The sequence below is a fragment of the Pinus tabuliformis genome, chromosome 3_1 (genome assembly GCF_031772625.1).
Source record: "Pinus tabuliformis cultivar Carrire ecotype Pingquan chromosome 3_1, CPIR1, whole genome shotgun sequence".
Taxonomy (NCBI): Eukaryota; Viridiplantae; Streptophyta; class Pinopsida; order Pinales; family Pinaceae; genus Pinus; species Pinus tabuliformis.
Genome location: NC_142301.1, coordinates 807,406,760 through 807,426,039, shown reverse-complemented (window position 1 = coordinate 807,426,039; position 19,280 = coordinate 807,406,760). Strand labels below are relative to the sequence as shown.

The window sequence follows — 19,280 nt, the reverse complement described above, 5'->3', positions numbered from 1 at the left end:
AAGTTTTAAGTTGATTAAAAGGATTTTGATATATTTAATTTTGAAAAAAAAAATCCATATCATTTCGAAATTATTTATTTTTATTATTAGATCATATTTTTTATATTTGTTTTGATGATGAACTTCGGTAGAGGATTCGAAACATTAACACTAACTAAATTACATGTGATTATTCTCAAAGATATTTTTCATTATTATGAATTACACAATTTTGATTACATTTTTAATTAATATAACAATTAGTTATAACTAGATATTATTATTTATTAATAAAGAATATTTTAATATAATGAATAATTTTTTAAGATTAAAATCTAACAGTGAGTTTTCACTACATATTACTATTTATTAACATTAGAATCTAACACTGAGTTTTCACTACATATTACTATTTATTAATAATGAATGTAATTAGGTCTAACTAGATATTATTATTTATTAATAAAGAATATTTTAATATAATGAATAATTTTTTAAGATTAAAATCTAACAATGAGTTTTCACTACATATTACTATTTATTAACTAGAATCTAACACTGAGTTTTCAGTACATATTACTATTTATTAATAATGAATGTAATTCATAATTGTTAATTAAGAATTTGAAAAAACAAAAATTAATCAAATAAAAATTTATAATTAAATAAAAATATCTAAAATTAAATAAATTAATATTTTTGTCACACTTAAATAATACATTAAAATCAACATTAGATGAAACAAGGTCAAATAGGACTTTCCTTAATTTCCAATCTCCTGTTTTGTCCTTGGATCCTGACATAATCTTCTGAAATAGATCTTAATCCTTCTGTTTAGTCCTTGGATCCTGACATAATCTTCCGAAATAGATATTAATTTGTACCTTTTCTCCCTTCCATTCTCCGCGGGTCTTTATTATCCAGGTTTTTCCTCTCTGTTGGCTCCTTCCTAGGCTTTCGCATAAGTACTTCGGAGGTACTTCTCGATAATTCTCTGATATTCCTCCTTGGGTAAGTATGTCAGCAGACAGTGATTCTCCTGCCACGCATGCCCTTTTCAAGGCTGCTATTGAAGCCGAATCAGCCCGGGATTATGCCAACCGGGAGCATAGTTGGCATGCCACGGTGTCAGAGATGCTCCCCCCTGAGCAAAAGGACCCCACCCCTCACTTGAGTCTGAATTCCAATCTGAAGAATGGTACGCCTTTTTCTAAAAAGGGCTATATACTTGGAAGGCACCGTTACAAACCCGCTGTTCCGGTCAAAACGGTTTCCCCCCCTAAAGCAGTCTCTGTCTCTAGCGCTTCCTTAACCGACCGAATAGGAAGTCTTCAAAATTTGGCTCTGGTCGGGAAATGGTATTTCCCGGAGATGAACGAAGAAGCCATGAGGAAATGGATAACTGCTTCTTGGACTCCGATTATAGGCTACACTCCAATTATATCTCGTCTCATGAAGGATTGGTTTTCATTCCATTTTCAGAAGGCATCTGATCTGGAATCGACTCTGAGCAGGCCGTGGGTTTTTGGTAGAAGCTTTCTCTCTTTGTCAAGGTGGTATATGGGTTTCGACCCTCTGAAAAATACGCCATCTCACAGCATGATTTGGGTCAAGCTCCCCAACCTGCCTTTAGAACTCTGGACTATTGAGACCCTTTCCTTAATAGGGAATGCAATTGGCAAATTTATCTATGTTGATCCTTGGGTCAGAGGGGAAAAAGATAAAAGAATCGCATGGATTCTAATTGAGAAACCTTACAAAGGAGGATACCCTGACCAGATAGAGATTACATGGGAAGGCTTTAAAATTTGTCAAAGACTTGATTTTTGGGGTATTCCTTTTCGATGCTCTGCCTGTCATCGGACGGGTCATCTTATAAAAAATTGCAGGTACCGTCGCAAGCAAAGATCATTCAGACATCCTCCTGAAAAGGAGAGTATTTCGGGCTCTGATTCCCCAATCGAGGATGTCAGTAATCTGGGAAATCATTTTTCTTTTAAATCAGGAGATCCACGAGGCTCTCAGGCTTTCTCTCTGACCCAACCTGAGTCCCCCTTTCTGGAGATGCAGGAAGATGTCGTGGTGCCTTCCCCATTGAAGGTGAACAAAGCGGACTTCCAAAGTCCTCCCATCCCGGAGCAGCATGAGGAGGCTGCGGTGCCTTCTCCGCCAGTCATGAACAGAGCGGATTTTGTTGTAGGATCACATCCTATTCAAATCTCTTCTTCATCGCCCTCTCCCAACAGATCTCCCAATAGATCTTCCACTGTTATTCAAAAAGGAAAAGAACCCATGATATCTCCGACGCCTTTCAACTCCCCATCTGAATCTCCGATGAACAGATTTGATAGTGATATCGATCTTCTTCTCCAGCGGAACCCTCCCATCCTTGAACCATTAACTATCCATAAGCCTTCTTTTCCAATCATTGCCCCAATTCTGCCAAAAATATCACTGTCAGAAAAAAGCATAAAGGGGGCAGCCGTCATTTCAGAGGAAGATCGATTGCCTCCGAATTGGGGGTCACCAATTTGTCCCTTGTGGATGTCCCAATCATGGAACCATCTGTTTCTCAGCCTCTTAGAGCATGCTCGGCTGGCCAGCCTTCAAAATGACCTTCTTGATATCTTTCAACATCAGGGGATTAGGTGCCGCCCCTAAATTTTTGGCGCTAAAAGAGATCCTCTTCTCTGCTCATCCCTATATTATATTCATTCAGGAAACAATGCACCCAAGTTCAGTGTCCCTGGCTTTCTTCAGAAAAATGTTTCCGTCTTGGCACATGGCAGCTACTGAAGCTGAAGGTTTGTCTGGAGGTCTGGTCGTATTGTGGGATCCGCTTAGAGTCAGAGCAAAGGCTTTCAAATGCTGTGCAGGAATTCTCATCTCGGCCTCAATCAGAGGAAGGCCTCAGATTCTCAACATTTTGAATATTTATGCGCCCTATAAGAACAGGCTCCCTTTTTGGACCAATTTGTTTAACTCTGAAATCTTAGACATTGAGTCCTTACTAATTGCAGGTGATCTAAATTTGACCCTTAACTCTGAGGAATGTTGGGGCCAATGTAGGAGGAAAGATCGCTTGGCAGATAAAATGCGCCAGGAGTTATTGAAGAGAGATTTAGTTGATATCATCCCTGAGAAAATGGTTCCAACGTGGGACAATGGCAGGCTTGGGTCAGCCTTCATAGCAAAGAGAATCGATCGTTTTATTCTAAGTGCCAGCATCATTGAGAAATGGGGAATGCCGATAGCCAGAACTGGAAATGATTTCTCATCGGACCACAAACCTATCTATTTGGAATGGAAAGATATGATGCAAAGGAAGGGCTATCCCTTCAAATTCATCAATTCTCATCTTGAGGACAAATCCTTCAATGAACTCATTTCAAAAATTTGGAGGGACATAAATCAATCCGAAGAAGCCTTTCTTCTCACTTTTCGGGAAAAAGTCCAGCTGTTAAGAAAAGATGCAAAAGATTGGCAAATAAAAAAGCGGAAGAATGACAAGCAGGAGCTCCTGGATATTAAAAAAGAAATATGCTTTCTCTCCAATTCGATATATTATAATGGCCTGTCTTTCGAACAAAAAACCCTCATCAGATCCTTGGAAAAAAAGAAGAAAGAGCTTCTGCAAAAAGAGGAAGCAATATGGAGGCTAAAAAGCAGGGCGACATGGCTCAGGGAGGGTGACCGAAACACAAAGTTTTTTCACAATTATGCAAATGCTCGGAGAGTGAGGAATTCCATATGGAAAATTGAAGATGGAAAGGGCGGCTTTCTCTACTCCCAACAGGAAATCTCGGCGGAGGCTACAAGATTCTTTCAAAATCAATATAAAAGGCAGAGATGTGAAGCAAGTGACATCATGTGGGCAGTGGATTTGCTGCCTGTTATGTTTGACGAGAGGGCAAATGAAGAATTCTTCAAGCCTATAACGGAGGAGGAATTGCTTGAGACAATCAAAAAGTTTAAAAGGGAAAAAAGTCTGGGGCCAGATGGTTGGCCGATAGAATTCTTCTCTCATTTCTATGAGCTGTTCAAGAATGACATGCTGCGCATGGTGGAAGCCTCTCGCATCTCTGGGAATATCAACAGTGCATTATCTGCCACTTTTCTAGCCCTTATCCCCAAAAAGGACAAATCGTCATCGTTCTTGGATTACAGGCCGATTGCTTTATGCAATTCTCTCTATAAAATCATCTCTAAGATAATTGCTGACAGAATGAAGGTTGTCCTAAATTCCTTTATATCAAAGGAACAGCATGCTTTTTTAAAAGACAGACTTATCCTGGATGCGGTTGCTATGACCCAGGAATGCCTATTCACAATTAATTCCAAAAATATCGATGCTGCTGCTCTAAAAATAGACCTCAAAAAGGCATTCGATTGTGTTGACTGGGGCTTCCTCAGAATTCTTCTAGCAAAAATTGGTTTAAGGTCGCAAGGAATTAACTGGATTATGGCGTGTGTTGAAAATGCCAATTTTTCAGTCATCATCAACGGTATCCCTTCATCCTTCTTCAAAGCGGAGAGGGGTCTTCGCCAAGGATGCCCTCTCTCCCCTCTTCTCTTCATCCTGGTGATGAATTCTCTCAGCTCTCAGATTAACAGGGCTGTGTCTGAAGGAAGATGTAGGCCGGTTAAAATATGCAAGGATATATCTCTCTCTCACAATCTCTTTGCAGATGATATTCTCATCTTTGCGATGTTATGCAAATCATCATGGGTCTGTCTCAATGTGATCTTCCACAAATTTCGATCTGCAACAGGCTTGATTATAAACAAGGACAAATCCACGCTATATCATAATGGAACAAATCCTGCCCTAGCTCAATGGATTGCAGCGCTGTTTGGCACAAACAATGCTTTGATAAAGGATGGGTTTACTTATCTGGGCTTCCATTTAAAAGCAAAAGGATATCGCATCCGGGACTGGCAGTGGCTGATTGATCGTTTTTACAACAAAATTTCTAGATGGGAGATGCGTTTTTTATCCCTGGCAGGCAGACTAATTTTGGTGCAAGCTGTTCTCTCACAAATGGCGGTTTATTGGGCCCATCTCTTCCTTCTTCCTTTATCTATCTCAAAAAAGATGACTTCTTTGGCAGCAAACTTCTTATGGGGCGGTCGATCTCATCAGTCCAAGATTCATTTAGCTAAGATGGATTTAATTACAAGGCCGAAGAAGATGGGTGGCTGGGGCCTTCTGCACATGAATTCCTTTGGAAAAGCCCTTCTATGCAAATCTCTTATTAGAGGTATATATGGCAAGAGCCTGTGGAGTAACATCATAAATCAAAAATATCTCAAAGGGCGGAGTATGGTCTACTGGTTCAGAAGGAAATCGTTGGGAATCAGGTCAGGTTCCTCCATATGGAAAAGCTTCAGAAAGATTCAATCCTTCTTCTTGGGAAACTTAAGATGGACTCTTTCTTCTGGTTCCTGTGTTTACATTGGACTTGACCCAACGCTGCTCAAGCTGGAATCGATGATCTCTCCTGACTTGCTCCTCTTCTTTCTTTCAAAAGGTCTTTTTACGTGGAATAAGCTTATAAATTCATGGATCTCACAGAACCCTGTTTGGAAGAATGGAGATGATTTATCCATTCCCCTCCCTCTTCGCCCCTTATGGGAATCGGCTGTCAACAGTTTCACAAGCAAAGGAATCTTGCAATCGGGTTCATCCGATAAACTCATTTGGTCCCTTGAGAAGCCCTCTCATTTAATTACTGTTAAAGATTTATATGCTGCTCTCTCTCCTGGCCGTCCGCCTTCCTCTCCCTCCTTTCCTTTCAATTTTTGGAAAGCTTCCTGTCCGCTTAAGATGATTCTCTTCTCTTGGCTTCTCTTCTCTAACAGAAATCTCTCCTGGGAGGTTCTCCAAAGAAAAGGTTGGCAGGGTCCGGGTCGATGTCAAATGTGTCTCATCGATGCTGAATCCAATCTACACATGTTCTTCCAATGTGGCGCAACATCTTCAATCTGGTATGATCTGTCCTTAAATTATGGTTTTACTCACCGGGTTTTTCCTTCTGTTCAGGATGGTTTCATGTGGTGGAGCGCGCAACGCCCCTCCTGGCGTTCTCTTTTCGTTATTACTTGCTGGTTCCTTTGGAAGTGGAGGAATGAACACATCTTCCAGAATTCCTGTTTGCCCCTTGACTCCATCTTGATCAAAATTTCGGGCTATATGCCTCCTGTGGATTAATATCTGTCCTGGCATCATATGTTTCCTTCTCATGTGGCATTATTGTTGTATCCAGATCTTTTTATATCTTGCTTTTGTTGGATATCTCCCCTGGAGATCTTGTGGCGCTATGCGCTCAATGTTTTGATCTTTCTTGACATCCATGCGGTTCTGATCCTATGATCCTATGACAGTATCTGATTTCTGAATATCTGCGCCTAAGGCATTTTGTCTTCTCATGTATCTCGACTTTTATATTCTCTTAATATAAATCATGAAGTTTTTTCTCTCTGAAAAAAAAAGGTCAAATAAGTAACGAATCCTTCCCGCTTAATTTAAATATATCTAAAATAAAGAAAAAAACAATAAAGGCATAATGAGGCAAAGCACTTGAGTATTGTGTGTAAAATTAGTATTTTCTACCTAGAAAATTTAAGATTAAGTCCATTGTACCATTAAATTTATTGAAATTGTTATGTGTTTTTTGTGTTCAATGTTTTTATTGGTCAATTGCTTTTGTTGTTGTTGAATTCTTTAATAATATTTGGATAGTCTATGAGCATTGTGGAATCCATCAAAAGGGTCGTTCTACTAGTTGACTTGTTTAATAAAAATTAAATGTAAAGAACTACAAGCATGGCCCAATCCATCAAAAAATTTCTCTTGAGAATAGGGTAATTATTTATTAATCTATCTTCACAAAGTTATTAGCCATAATCCTACATAGAAATAAGTCTCAATTCTCTATATCATGACAAGTAATGTACTATATCATGGAAGTATAGATATTATTCAATAATTATAGTAATTCAGATTTTATTAAACATAAATTTATTTAAATATGGTATCTATTAAGAATTGAAAAAATAAAATGTTTTAAATTATATATATATGAAAATATGATATTATTATTAAAACTGTGTTAACATCAATTTATTTTAATTAAAAAAATGAAATTTAAATTTGTGGAAAATTTATAACACTGAATATACTAAAAATAAATAGTTATTAATGACTGCAAAACAAAACATTTACATCCTAAACCACTAAAACTTTTGAAATTAAACTAATTATTAAAATATGCTTCATTGATATTGACTCGTGGGTTATTCCTAAGATCATACGAATAGTAGAGTATTCATATTCCTAAGATTATATAGAGTATTCGTTGGTTTGATACACCAAAAACACTTTGATTATTGTATAACACTATTCAGATATGATGTTAGCTTTATATTAAAGGTTTCTAGGCTCAATGTGTATCCCTTTGCTATAAATACTAATAATACTAGCATTTGCACCTGATGTTGCAAAGGAAACGCCGTAAGGCATAGAGTGTGGAAGAATAGCGACATGCGAATGGGCATTGTTGAAAGCAAGGGTGGATTAATGAGTTGCAATTGAAATTGTTAGTTATGTGTATGCTGAATATGGATATTTTGTAAATAATAGTGTGTAGAAGAATACTGACATGTGATAATTTCCTTCATTTATATAAATATGATGGTTCACAAATGACTCTTTAGAAAAAAATTGTATATTAGATGAGATTTCTAACTCTAATGCACATCCAGTAAAATGCTTTTACAGCTGATCTGCCATTTGTTGTATTGGTTGTCACTTACTATTTTCAAAGTTTTGTATGGTGTAAAATGCTAATTAAGTATTTTAATGCTAACAAGTATCTCTGATAATAATGGAGCCGAAGTTCTGGACAAACCCAGAAAGTGCCACTAAGAATGCATACAACCGGACTGATGGGAAATTTTTAGCAAAGGTAGCTGATTTAGGGCCCGATGGCTCCACAGCAGTCGCTGCTATTTTAGTTGATGGGAAAAAACTCTTTGTAGCAAATACAGGGGATTCCAGGGCTGTTATATGTAAAAACGGCATTGCTATTGAGCTGACTGTTGATCATGAGCCAAGTATTGAACGCCAAAACATCGAGAAGGGTGGATTTGTGACACTCCTGCCAGGTACCACTACGAATGTTGTGCAGAGATTAATTTTAATGAGAACATACTTAAATAATTTTTTGATTTGTAACTTTCTAATTCTATCTTAATGGTCTAGCTCAAGAGTAACATTTGAATGGTCAGAGGGAGAAACTGTATACTTAATGGCGTTTTTTTTTTATATATTAGGAGATGTACCTCGAGTTCATTTAAGTTCAGAACCAGATGTGAGAGACACGACCATAGATGCAACCACAAAATTTCTCATTTTGGCTAGTGATGGATTGTGGAAGGCAAGGCATTTTTTCCAATCATTTACTTATTTGCATAGTTACTGTTAGATGCATATTTTTTTTTTCGCAAACTCATCTCATGGGAGAAAGCATCTAGGAAATTTTTTGATTACTGTATTGTCATTAATTTTACTCGAATAGTTCCTCTGAATATCAGAGAGGTTCTTTTTTGAAGTGCTTAAAGAAAGATGCCCCAAGTAACTGCATTGCAAAGAGAGGATTTCCTGTCCCTAGGTGCCAGATCCGAGGGGCATTTATCTGCCCAGTCCCTGGAATTGCACATAGTGTCACCCCTTAACTTATGCTATAGGAATGCAGAAAACTGTAGCGAGAATGGAGGTAAGGTGGTTGGCTTAACATTCCGTCGACCTCACCAGTTGAATCAATGCCTGTTGGGAAAATAAAATCTTCTATGGAAATGATACGTAATTATTAACATAAATACTTTTAAAACATCAAAGAATATAGATCAAATATTCTGAAGTTTCAATCGAGATCACAATTTCTCCAGAAGGAAAAACACATTGACAACAAGTTTAGTTATGTCAAACTAGATTAAACCTACCGATTGGGAAGAGGTAGAAGAACGATTGAGAATAGCAATAAGGAGGTGCATAGAGCATCTCTGAAAAGCCTAAAATCTGTAATGAGCTCAAATGACCAAAACAGGTCAACAGGACTGGGAAGAACAACGATTGACTGCCTAGAGCATCTCTAAAACAGTCTAAAATCTATGTTAAGGAAAGAAAGGAAAAGTAGAGAATAAGATGGAAAAGGGATCCGGGTGGACTCAAAAAGGGGGGAAAATCCAGAGGCATTATCCCTAGACAATGAATTAAGTTAGAGGAAAGCATTCCAGTAGTAGTGTTGCACCAGAAAATGTTTCGTGGAAGTAGCTAGGACTTGGGAAGTTTGAGGAAGAGCAATAACGAGGTCAGAGTGAGAGTCAGAAGAGGAGCCATCATCACTATAAACCGCCACAAACGTGCCAATGCTGAGCTGATAATGGGCCAACGAGAGGAAAAAATATTTTCAAGGATTGAGTTCCAAGTCATATTTATTATTATTTGGACATCTAATTTCATTCTGTCATATTTCACTATTCAATATTCAGGATTGTATGGAATCCTATGACAATTGCAAGGCAGATAACCATGAGAACATAGTTAACTTCAGGTGAATAGATCTAACCCTCGTAATTTTGTGAGGTATGCACAATATTCACTCGAGGGAAGCAACTAAGAGCCATGGACTATCTTATGATTGAGAATGTTGCTGTAATCAATGCTTGACTGGCTACAATGGCTGCTAAAGTGGCTACAGTACAAATTTCCGAGGACAAAGGATAAAAAGGAGTTACTATTAAAATTTAAAATTCCCTCTTAACAAACTCTACCTAGGATTTCTTGAAAATTTTAATTTACCAGCCTTTGCATTTCATCAAAAGATAAGAGCCTTACTGTAAAAGAAGGATTGAAACTGAAAAGTAATGAGCTGTTATCATTTTTTTCCATTCCGCCAGTCACAAAACATTAAACATGTATGTACCAGTTCACTCTACATGATTCATGATTTATTGCGGAAATGGTAAAAAACTCAATGCTTATTTCTTCTGATCTCAACAGAAATTTGCATTTTGAAATCTTATAAATCTATTAAAATAGTAACAATAGTACAAAATTATATATTATTTTTGAGTGATCAGGAACTTTAAGGCCCTAAAAGCTTTATTATGAGTAAAAGCTTATAATTTCATTGTCTTCTAACAGTTTTGTGTGAACGAACTCTAAATTTCTTGCACCATTCTGACTTGAAGTAAATGCACAAGTGGTATATTGTAGGGAGACAAAGTCAACCTGCAATTGTTTTGGAGAAACCTGTAGAGCTTGTCAATCATTAATCCTTCAAAAGGCCCAGTGCTCTTATTAGTCTTCAATGTGGTTTTTCCTAGAACATACACAAACCTTGTATTCTTTGCCAATTCAATCTACTACAAATCCTCATCTAAGAGTATTTACTTTCTTCCACTGTATTTCTGCTTGCATAACTTATGTAATGTGAGGAGGAATGAGTTCCTCTAAGCTTGAGATAGTCTTTTATGCTTTCAAAAACCTGGTTGATAAATTCAGATCCTTCAATGTTTGGACATCTTTGTAACCAGATTGGGCTACACATTTATATACACCTTTTGGCTCTAGTTTTCCAACCATAAATCTATCCAACAAAAGTATTGACACCTTTTGGCTCTAGTTTTCCAACCATAAATCTCTCCAACAAAAGTATTGTCTTGACTGGAACCATTCTTATGGTGACAATGACAAGAACTTCATGCCGAGACCCCACATTCTTTACATAATGCTCAATAATCGGTGGTAAGTCAGAAATAAGGTCACTGCAAAAGAAATAAATTCCTGGTACAAGTGAATTCACCCTGACAACCAATCCATTCAAACCTTCTATGCTGAGTTTTCTCTGTGCTAAATATTTATACTTTTTCTACCTTCCTTATTTCCAAGAGAACATTATGGTCAGAAAAATTGTTGCAATGATGAAGGGACACCAAACACCCTGTGGCGCCTTATTCAATACATATGATAGATAAACTCCTTCAAAGATAGCAAAAAACAGAGTGAAGGGTGATATAAGAAAAACATGCATGTTCCAACCCACAAGCATGACGAAAATTGTTGCAATTAGGAAGGGACACCAACCTCCCGGGGCCCAAATCGAAGCATTGATTCTTAGTGACACAAAATATGCAAAGATGCATTATAGTATTACAAATTAGCAATGTATACATGGGCAAGAATTCTCTTCTAATCGAATAGAATGCTAAAACAGACAGTATGTGGAAGCAGAATGATAAATCAAGAAAATTGAAAAATGTGTGTATTGAACCTCATAGCTATCCCCTTTCTCCAAGACCTTCACATAAAAAATTTGCAATTTTTCTATTTCAGACATAATCAGCCTTTGAATGCCTAATGATTCCTGCTGTGTTGGCAATGCCTCCAAATCAGAATCAAATACTTGCAGACAGAACTTTTGGCTTGAGTCACATGATGATGATAGTGCTTTCAACCTGCCCTGAAGAGTCTCATACTTTGTGGAAGGTTCTCCCATTCTAGCACAGTTCTGACGTCTAATCCTTTTATCAGCAGCCATCATGGCAGACAAAGATCTCAAATCTAGCCTACCCTTCAAAAAACTCTCCTCTATTCGAACATCTGTAAAGTTTGGCAAGTTAAGAAGTGGTGCTAATTTGTCATAAACTGGCGGAATTTCAAAAGTAACTCCCTCTGCTATCTCCAATAAACCAGATGTTGTTGTATGAGGACCATGTTCTGGAGCAATGTCAAGATGGTTGTAATTCCCCAGATTCTGGACTGCATCATCTATGTGAGGACCTGCCAAAGCAGGAATGTCTAATCCATGTGGAGTCCTCTCATCTTTTAGAACCATCTGAGAACCATGACTTAATTTCCGACCTTTCCCATTTGAAGTACGCTTTGCAGTGGAGGAACCTATGCGGGTAGCAGCTGCTGCTGCTGCTTTCAACTTATTGGCTTTCTTGAACTTTAGTGCATGTTCCCCAAGCATGTTCTGATAATATTCCTCTGATATGTGCTTCTCAAAGTCATCATCATCTTCATCATTGCTGTCTGCATCTTTCTGTGCAGATGAGTTATAACCAGCCTCTAGTTCAACATGGTACAATTTTCTTTTTAAAGCCATCTCTGATGGTAAATCCGATGGCCTCTCAGCCCGAACACCATTTATTTGTGCAAGCACTGTGTCATAACCTGCTTCATTAAAGTCAAAAGAAACAGAACATAATGATCAGAGATGTTAATCAAATTATCCCAGCCCAACCACTGTTACATTGTTGTTAAACAAGAAAGTAAAGAAATTTCATACAATGATCTCTACCTAGTTATGATGGACAAAAATAAGGGAAGCCCAAAAACACCCCAGTAGATTTCTATAATTCAAAGTAACAAATCAACATCATCTTTATGGCACCTTTAATTCCATTACTCTCATCTTGAATACAGCCATTGGAAATTCAATACCAGAAACAGGGACCTTTCATGAGGGAGAAGGTGGTGTTATTCTTTCGGATAGCTAGAAAACTAAACAATCAAGGCTAACTAATCAACACTCACAAAATAAATAAAATGGTGAATATTGTTGTAAATAATTTTCCCCAACTAGCGGGGCCAATCACTTCAAACAATTTATAAATGGATGATGAATATCTTGGGGCAAAAATAAAGGTAATTGACACAAAGGTGTATGAAAGGTTCGTGTAACAGACAAGAGTATATGGCCTTCCCATAGGTTACAAGAAGTTCTACCTTGTTAAAAGCAATAGCAATTTTAATGTGCGGGTTAAAAGGTAGAGCTTCCCATTCCAAAGAGTTTGGAGATTCAATACAAGGAACGCGACAACTTTCAACGGGTACAATCCTCGAGGTAGCATTACTCTATGGGCTAGTCAGAAACACTAAAAATTCAGTATTGGCTAATCAATAGCCACAAAATTCATAAAATGACAAAAATTGATGTGAACGAGTCTAGGTCGGGCCGTGAAGAAAATCATTTTAAACAACGATAAAATAGGATTACAAATCTCCGAGGGCAATAATGGAGGTAATTAACAGCAAATACCACCAAAGTGTCATGCAACAAATAGTACTAAACATACGATGGCCATTAACCCACATGGCTACAGTTTGGATCTTATGCTCGGAGGGCGACCGTGATTGTCCAGGCTAAGATACAGCTAGATTCTTGTTCCTGCTACTAAAAACTAATGCAATCACACCTACCGGTGCCTAGTGGATCTTGTTATGCTCATACCTACCGGTGCCTAGTGGATCTTGTTATGCTCATACCTCCCAGTGCATATGCAATAAATAAATATAATTTAAACAATCAAACAAAAAAGAACACAGCCGTCATAAAATTAAGTGCAGGAATTCATGTCCAATAACTAAATAACCTCTACTCAATGCAATTGTGCATAGAATACGCAGACAAGGTACTAACAACAAGAATGAATGTACCTGAAATGGAGACTAAAGAAACTGTTATCACCTCCAGGAGCAGTGATTAGACTTGTACCCTACTCTCTTGCAATTTTACATAAACAGTAGATCAATTACAGCCAAAATTGAACCACAATTACAACAAAACCCTGAATTTAAATAATAATGAAATTTGCAAAAACCTTGAAAATTCACAGACAATGTGTCAGACGTCGTGAACCACCAGGAAAAAAAAATTATAATTTCTACAAAAATTAGATAGGATTTGCATCACTCAATTAACACAACTAAATAACCTAACACTGAGTAAACCCATTTTCAGCCCAACAACAAAAGAACAGAACCCCAAAACTGGATCTCAAATGAGTTGTAAAAAAGTTGTACCTTTGACAGGGCGCCTGCATGATAATTTGTGTTGAAACCCTCGGAAATTCAGCGGCGGAGGGTTTGTATTTCGTTTGGGAATCGAACCGACGAAGAACGGGTAGTTAATATCTCGAGTGCCTCGAGGCTCCTTACACTAAAATAAACCTACTAAACTTGTAAGAACAATGGAGAAATCTAGATTTTGAGGATATGCGGGGGTTTGGACCTAGCCATATCTTCTTCTACCATATTTCCAATGCTATGTCGCTTGCTTGCTTCCTATTTATTCTGAGATACCACTTACCCCCTGTGAAAGCTGACTTTATCAAACGAGATCATCCAGACACAACAAGAAGATCATACCCAAAGGTATGGTGATGGGCTGGCTCGATACTTCCGGCCTTGAATTTGACAACAATAAGATCATGCCCAAAGGTATGGTGATGGGCTGGCTCGATACTTCCAGCCTTGAATTTGACAATGGCAGCAGTAAGGCTTTCTCTCACGATGCTCATGGATCCCCCTGGCATGATATCCACATCCTGGAAGTTTCTCGTTTTGCTTAATGAACAGAGAGCGCAAGAGGGTTTTGCTTAATGAATAGAGAGCACAGGAGGATTCGAAGTGCAATGCATACTTGCCAGGTGATAGATGCGATGCACGGCCAGATGCCAGATGCGATGCGTGGCCAGGGATAATGAATCAAACACTTCGAATCAAACGGTGAATATTAATTCCATCGTCTAACAACGAAATCAATGGCGAAGAAAGTATAGACACTAAGTGCTCACCTAGATGAGGATCTAAATTGGTGAGAGTTAGTCCTGGCTATTTAGTATTGTTTTTATATTACAGTACCATTTCTTATTAACAGACGACAGAAGATAAGATAAGACTAGTTTTATTAATGGCAGTGGGTGACCAAAAGAGAGGTCGACGAGGCTAAAAAATACACTAGTTACAACATACTGTGGAAGTGCCCATTACTTGTCATTAGGTATAGATGTAAAAAGTATAGGAGGGAGAAGAATCATCCACATCTGTATCAATCACTCTGTAGCTACTGATGCGTTGCTTAATAATGTCACCTAGGGAGTGCCTGGGTAGTACCAATCTATAGTCTACATATTTAAATTAGTGCTGGAAAGGGGTTTAGAAAATTTCAGTCCTTTCATTAGTTGAGTAGGGTTTGATTCCCAACTTAAATCGTAATCTAGAATGAGATTCTTGATTTTGCCCACAATGAAACTCTCTAAATTAGCTAATTTGTAAGTCTATTTCAATTGTTACCAACCTATATCCTTTATGAGCTGGATGATAGGTATCACGCCTCATTACGAAAAGTATATATATTTTTATTATCTTATTTATGAGCCCTGGGGTTGGCTTGATTGGCCTTGGAGTTAGACATTGAACTTCTCAGAAATGGGATGTCACAAGTTCAACTCTTACAATTCCTTTGGGGTTATGCACTGTAATCAATGCTGATGGTCTACCTGGTTTACCATCTATGAATCATGGGGAATACTTGTAATCAAAGCTGATGGTCTACCTGGTTTACCATCTATGAATCATGGGGAATACTTGTAATCAATGCTAATGGTCTACCTGGTTTAGCATCTATGAATCATAGGGAATACTTGGAAGGTCTCTGTGAATTTAACAACATCTATTTAAATTTTATAGTTGATTGTATTGTGACATGTATTGTTTTGCAATCGCTAGTCAATAAAAAATTAAAATTATACATTAAATTGGAGCAGGTTCAAAGTTTCTTTCCATTTTCCAAATTGCATATGTTTATCTCAATTTCCTAACTTGATTGTAACTTGTGAAACAATTTCGTTTTTTCCTCTATTGGTTCTATTATGATGTTTCTACTTGCATTGACTTCGTGGGTTAATTTCCTGTGTTTTATCTTTGGCATATGATATATATTGTTAATTGTAACAATGATCTGCATCAATGAACAAGATTTTTCTAGTTGTGATATATTGCCATGTCCATTTCTCAAACCTCAAAGGTGAAGATTCTCCAACATTTTACTTCTCACATATAATGAATTTCTTATTTTTCCCCGTCATATTTCTAGTTGAATATGTTTCATGCGTAAATACACTATTTTTCAAATAGCTTAAACTGTTCATATATTTCCTATACTTACATGTTCATTTGTCTCTTGCACCTATCCAAAGAAAAAACGCCCAATAGTAGCATTACGTCATGGCATAAAGCAATAGTGCTTCCTTATTGCAAAAATTGCGTTTGTGACAAATCGTTATCATTTTTTATAATTTCCTTCATTTATATAAATATGATGGTTCTCAAATGACTCTTTAGGAAAAAATTGTATATTAGATGAGATTTCTGACTCTAATGCACATCCAATAAAATGCTTTTACAACTGATCTGCCATTCGTTGTATTGGTTGTCACTTGCTATTTTCAAAGTTTCGTATGGTGTAAAATGCTAATTAAGTATTTTAACGCTAAAAAGTATCTCTGATAATAATGGAGCCGAAGTTCTGGACAGACCCAGAAAGTGCCATCAAGAATGCATACAACCGGACTGATGGGAAATTTTTAGCAAAGGCAGCTGATTTAGGGCCCGGTGGCTCCACAACAGTCACTGCTATTTTAGTTGATGGGAAAAAACTCTTTGTAGCAAATACAGGGGATTCGAGGGCTGTTATATGTAAAAACAGCATTGCTATTGAGCTGACTGTTGATCATGAGCCAAGTATTGAACGCCAAAACATCGAGAAGGGTGGATTTGTGACACTCCTGCCAGGTACCACTACAAATGTTGTGCAAAGATTAATTTTAATGAGAAATTTTTTTGATTTGTAACTTTATAATTCTATCTTAATGGTCTAGCTCAAGAGTAACATTTGAATGGTAACAGGAGAAACTGTATACTTAATGGTGTTTTTTTTTTAATATATTAGGAGATGTACCTCGAGTTCATTTAAGTTCAGAACCAGATGTGAGAGACATGACCATAGATGCAACCACAAAATTTCTCATTTTGGCTAGTGATGGATTGTGGAAGGCAAGGCATTTTTTCCAATCATTTACTTATTTGCATAGTTACTGTTACATGCATATTTTTTTTCGCAAACTCATCTCATGGGAGAAAGCATCTAGGAAATTTTTTGATTACTGTATTGTCATTAATTTTACTCGAATAGTTCATCTGAATACCAGAGGTTCTTTTTTGAAGTTCTTAAAGAAAGATGCCCCAAGTAACTGCATTGCAAAGAGAGGATTTCCTTTCCCTAGGTGCCAGATCCGAGGGGCATTTATCTGCCCAATCCCTGGAATTGCACGTAGTGTCACCCCTTAACTTATGCTATAGGAATGCGGAAAACTGTAGCGAGAATGGAGGTAAGGTGTTGGCTTACATTCCGTCGACCTCACCAGTTGAATCAAAGATGCATTATATTATTACAAATTAACAATGTATACATGGGCAAGAATTCTCTTCTAATCGAATAGAATGCTAAAACAGACAGTATGTGGAAGCAGAATGATAAGTCAAGCAAATTGATGAAATGTGTGTATTGAACCTCATAGCTATCCCCTTTCTCCAAGACCACAAAACAAAGTTGCAATTTGCGTATTTCAGACATAATCAGCCTTTGAATGCCTAATGATTCCTGTTGTGTTGGCAATGCTTCCAAATCAGAATCAAATACTTGCAGACAGAACTTTTATTTTCAACTTTGCCATACTGCTGCAAATGTTTGGTAATCCTCCGTATCTCTTCCAACGTTGGTGAATGAATGCCGCTTTTGTGAATAGATTCAAGTACAATTTTTTGTTCCAGCGTTGGCTTCCATGAGCTTCTCGTTGTATTTTTCCGTACAGAGATGGATAGATGAATTAATATAAGAAAAAGAGATGGATCAACAAAATTCAAAAACACAGGCAGATCCATAAATCTAGCACTCTAAAAAAAACAAAAACACAGGCAGATCCATAAATCTAACACTCTAAAAAACAATAAATACCTGATAGTTTTCTTGTCATTGTTGGGTTATTGTAGCCTTCATAATTTTCTGGTGATTGTTGGGTTATTGTAGCCTTCATATTATTCATTAGTGTAGCAACAACTCCACCCCACCGATGGATTCGATGATGAGAGGAGGAGCTCAATGAAAGTAAGATGAGATATATGAAACCCGCAGACGAAAGTAAATCGAAAGACTCTTTATATAAAACCCAGAAATGGGCAGAAAAACTAGAGGAATTAATGGAAATATGGATCGGTTGATTACTCTGAAATGGGATGGGATCAATTGTGATGTGAAGGCCGTTGAGTGGACCAAGTCTCCCCGTAAAGCATTCCAAGGGAGCCACGTACCAGCCAATTACGTGCATTCCAAGGGAGCCACGTACCAGCCAATTACGTGTAGCCAATTACGTGTAAACGCTCTTTTCTTGCGCCGCGGCCAGATGCCATGCGCTGCAAGGGATAATGAATGGAGCACTTTGAAATGGAGCACTTTGAATCAGACGGTGAATATTAATTCTATCGTCTAACAACGAAATCAATGGCGCAGAGAGGAAGGCCTTACGGCGTTTCTTGTTTGTATTTACTATTGTGTGAATAACATGGAAAGAATATTGTTATTTTTCTGCATTGTTGAGCATGTAAAAGTGTGATCTTGTTTCCCTGTGAATTTATGACAATGAGATAGTAGAGATATGGTTGTTTTCTGGATTTTTAATTTTATCAGATAGAGAAACTCTATGTGAAAATGCATATTATATGTATAGAGTCTATTCTTTATTTCAAGTAGAGACTAGATAAATAAAAGAAAACTAAATGTTGAAAATTTGTTGAGATTTAAAGAGATGGTATAATTGAAAACAACAAGAGAAGCTGGAACCATTACCATTCAACTATCCTTTGGTATTAGTTAAACCATAGGACAAAGACCCTAATTAAGTTACGAGGAATAATAACAGAACCTCGAGGGTTAGTGGCAAGGCCACACATTAGCCATCCTAGAAACAGTTCCTCAAGGACTCTTGCACAATCTCATGCATGACATTAAGAACTGAAATTTTGAAAATAGAAAACAACTGTATAAATAAATACTATTATCATGCAGAGTTAACCATATAAAGGGATCTGTATAAATGGCTCAAAGTTTATAAATATTATACAAATTTATGTTCATATACAAATTATAAAACTACTAAGAGATACCATATTTTCATCATTATAGAAATGGAACCAATATTAAGCATTACTTAAACAACGCAAGTAATAAAAGAAGAACTTTAAACATAATGAAATAGTGTGAAACTACAGAACTGTAATGATTTATAACCATCCGACACATGGAGCAAATGAAGACCATTACCACAAGAAGTCGCAACTAAACAAAACGAAGGTACTGAACAGTTCTAAAAAAAAAAAACGTAACAACATAACA

The 19,280-nt window shown here is 37.2% G+C and overlaps 2 protein-coding genes across 2 annotated transcripts; both read left to right on the top strand.

Moving 5' to 3' along the window:
* Positions 1-7,865: 7,865 nt before the first annotated feature.
* Positions 7,866-8,465, top strand: LOC149189913 (putative protein phosphatase 2C 44). The gene is made up of 2 exons (XM_089410382.1): positions 7,866-8,145; positions 8,314-8,465. Exons 1-2 carry the CDS (start codon positions 7,866-7,868, stop codon positions 8,463-8,465), a joined length of 432 nt encoding a protein of 143 aa, XP_089266508.1.
* Positions 8,466-16,344: 7,879 nt separating this feature from the next.
* On the top strand, positions 16,345-17,082 carry LOC149189912 (putative protein phosphatase 2C 44). Its single transcript, XM_089410381.1, has 3 exons — positions 16,345-16,624; positions 16,782-16,890; positions 17,025-17,082. Exons 1-3 carry the CDS (start codon positions 16,345-16,347, stop codon positions 17,080-17,082), a joined length of 447 nt encoding a protein of 148 aa, XP_089266507.1.
* Positions 17,083-19,280: the final 2,198 nt, after the last annotated feature.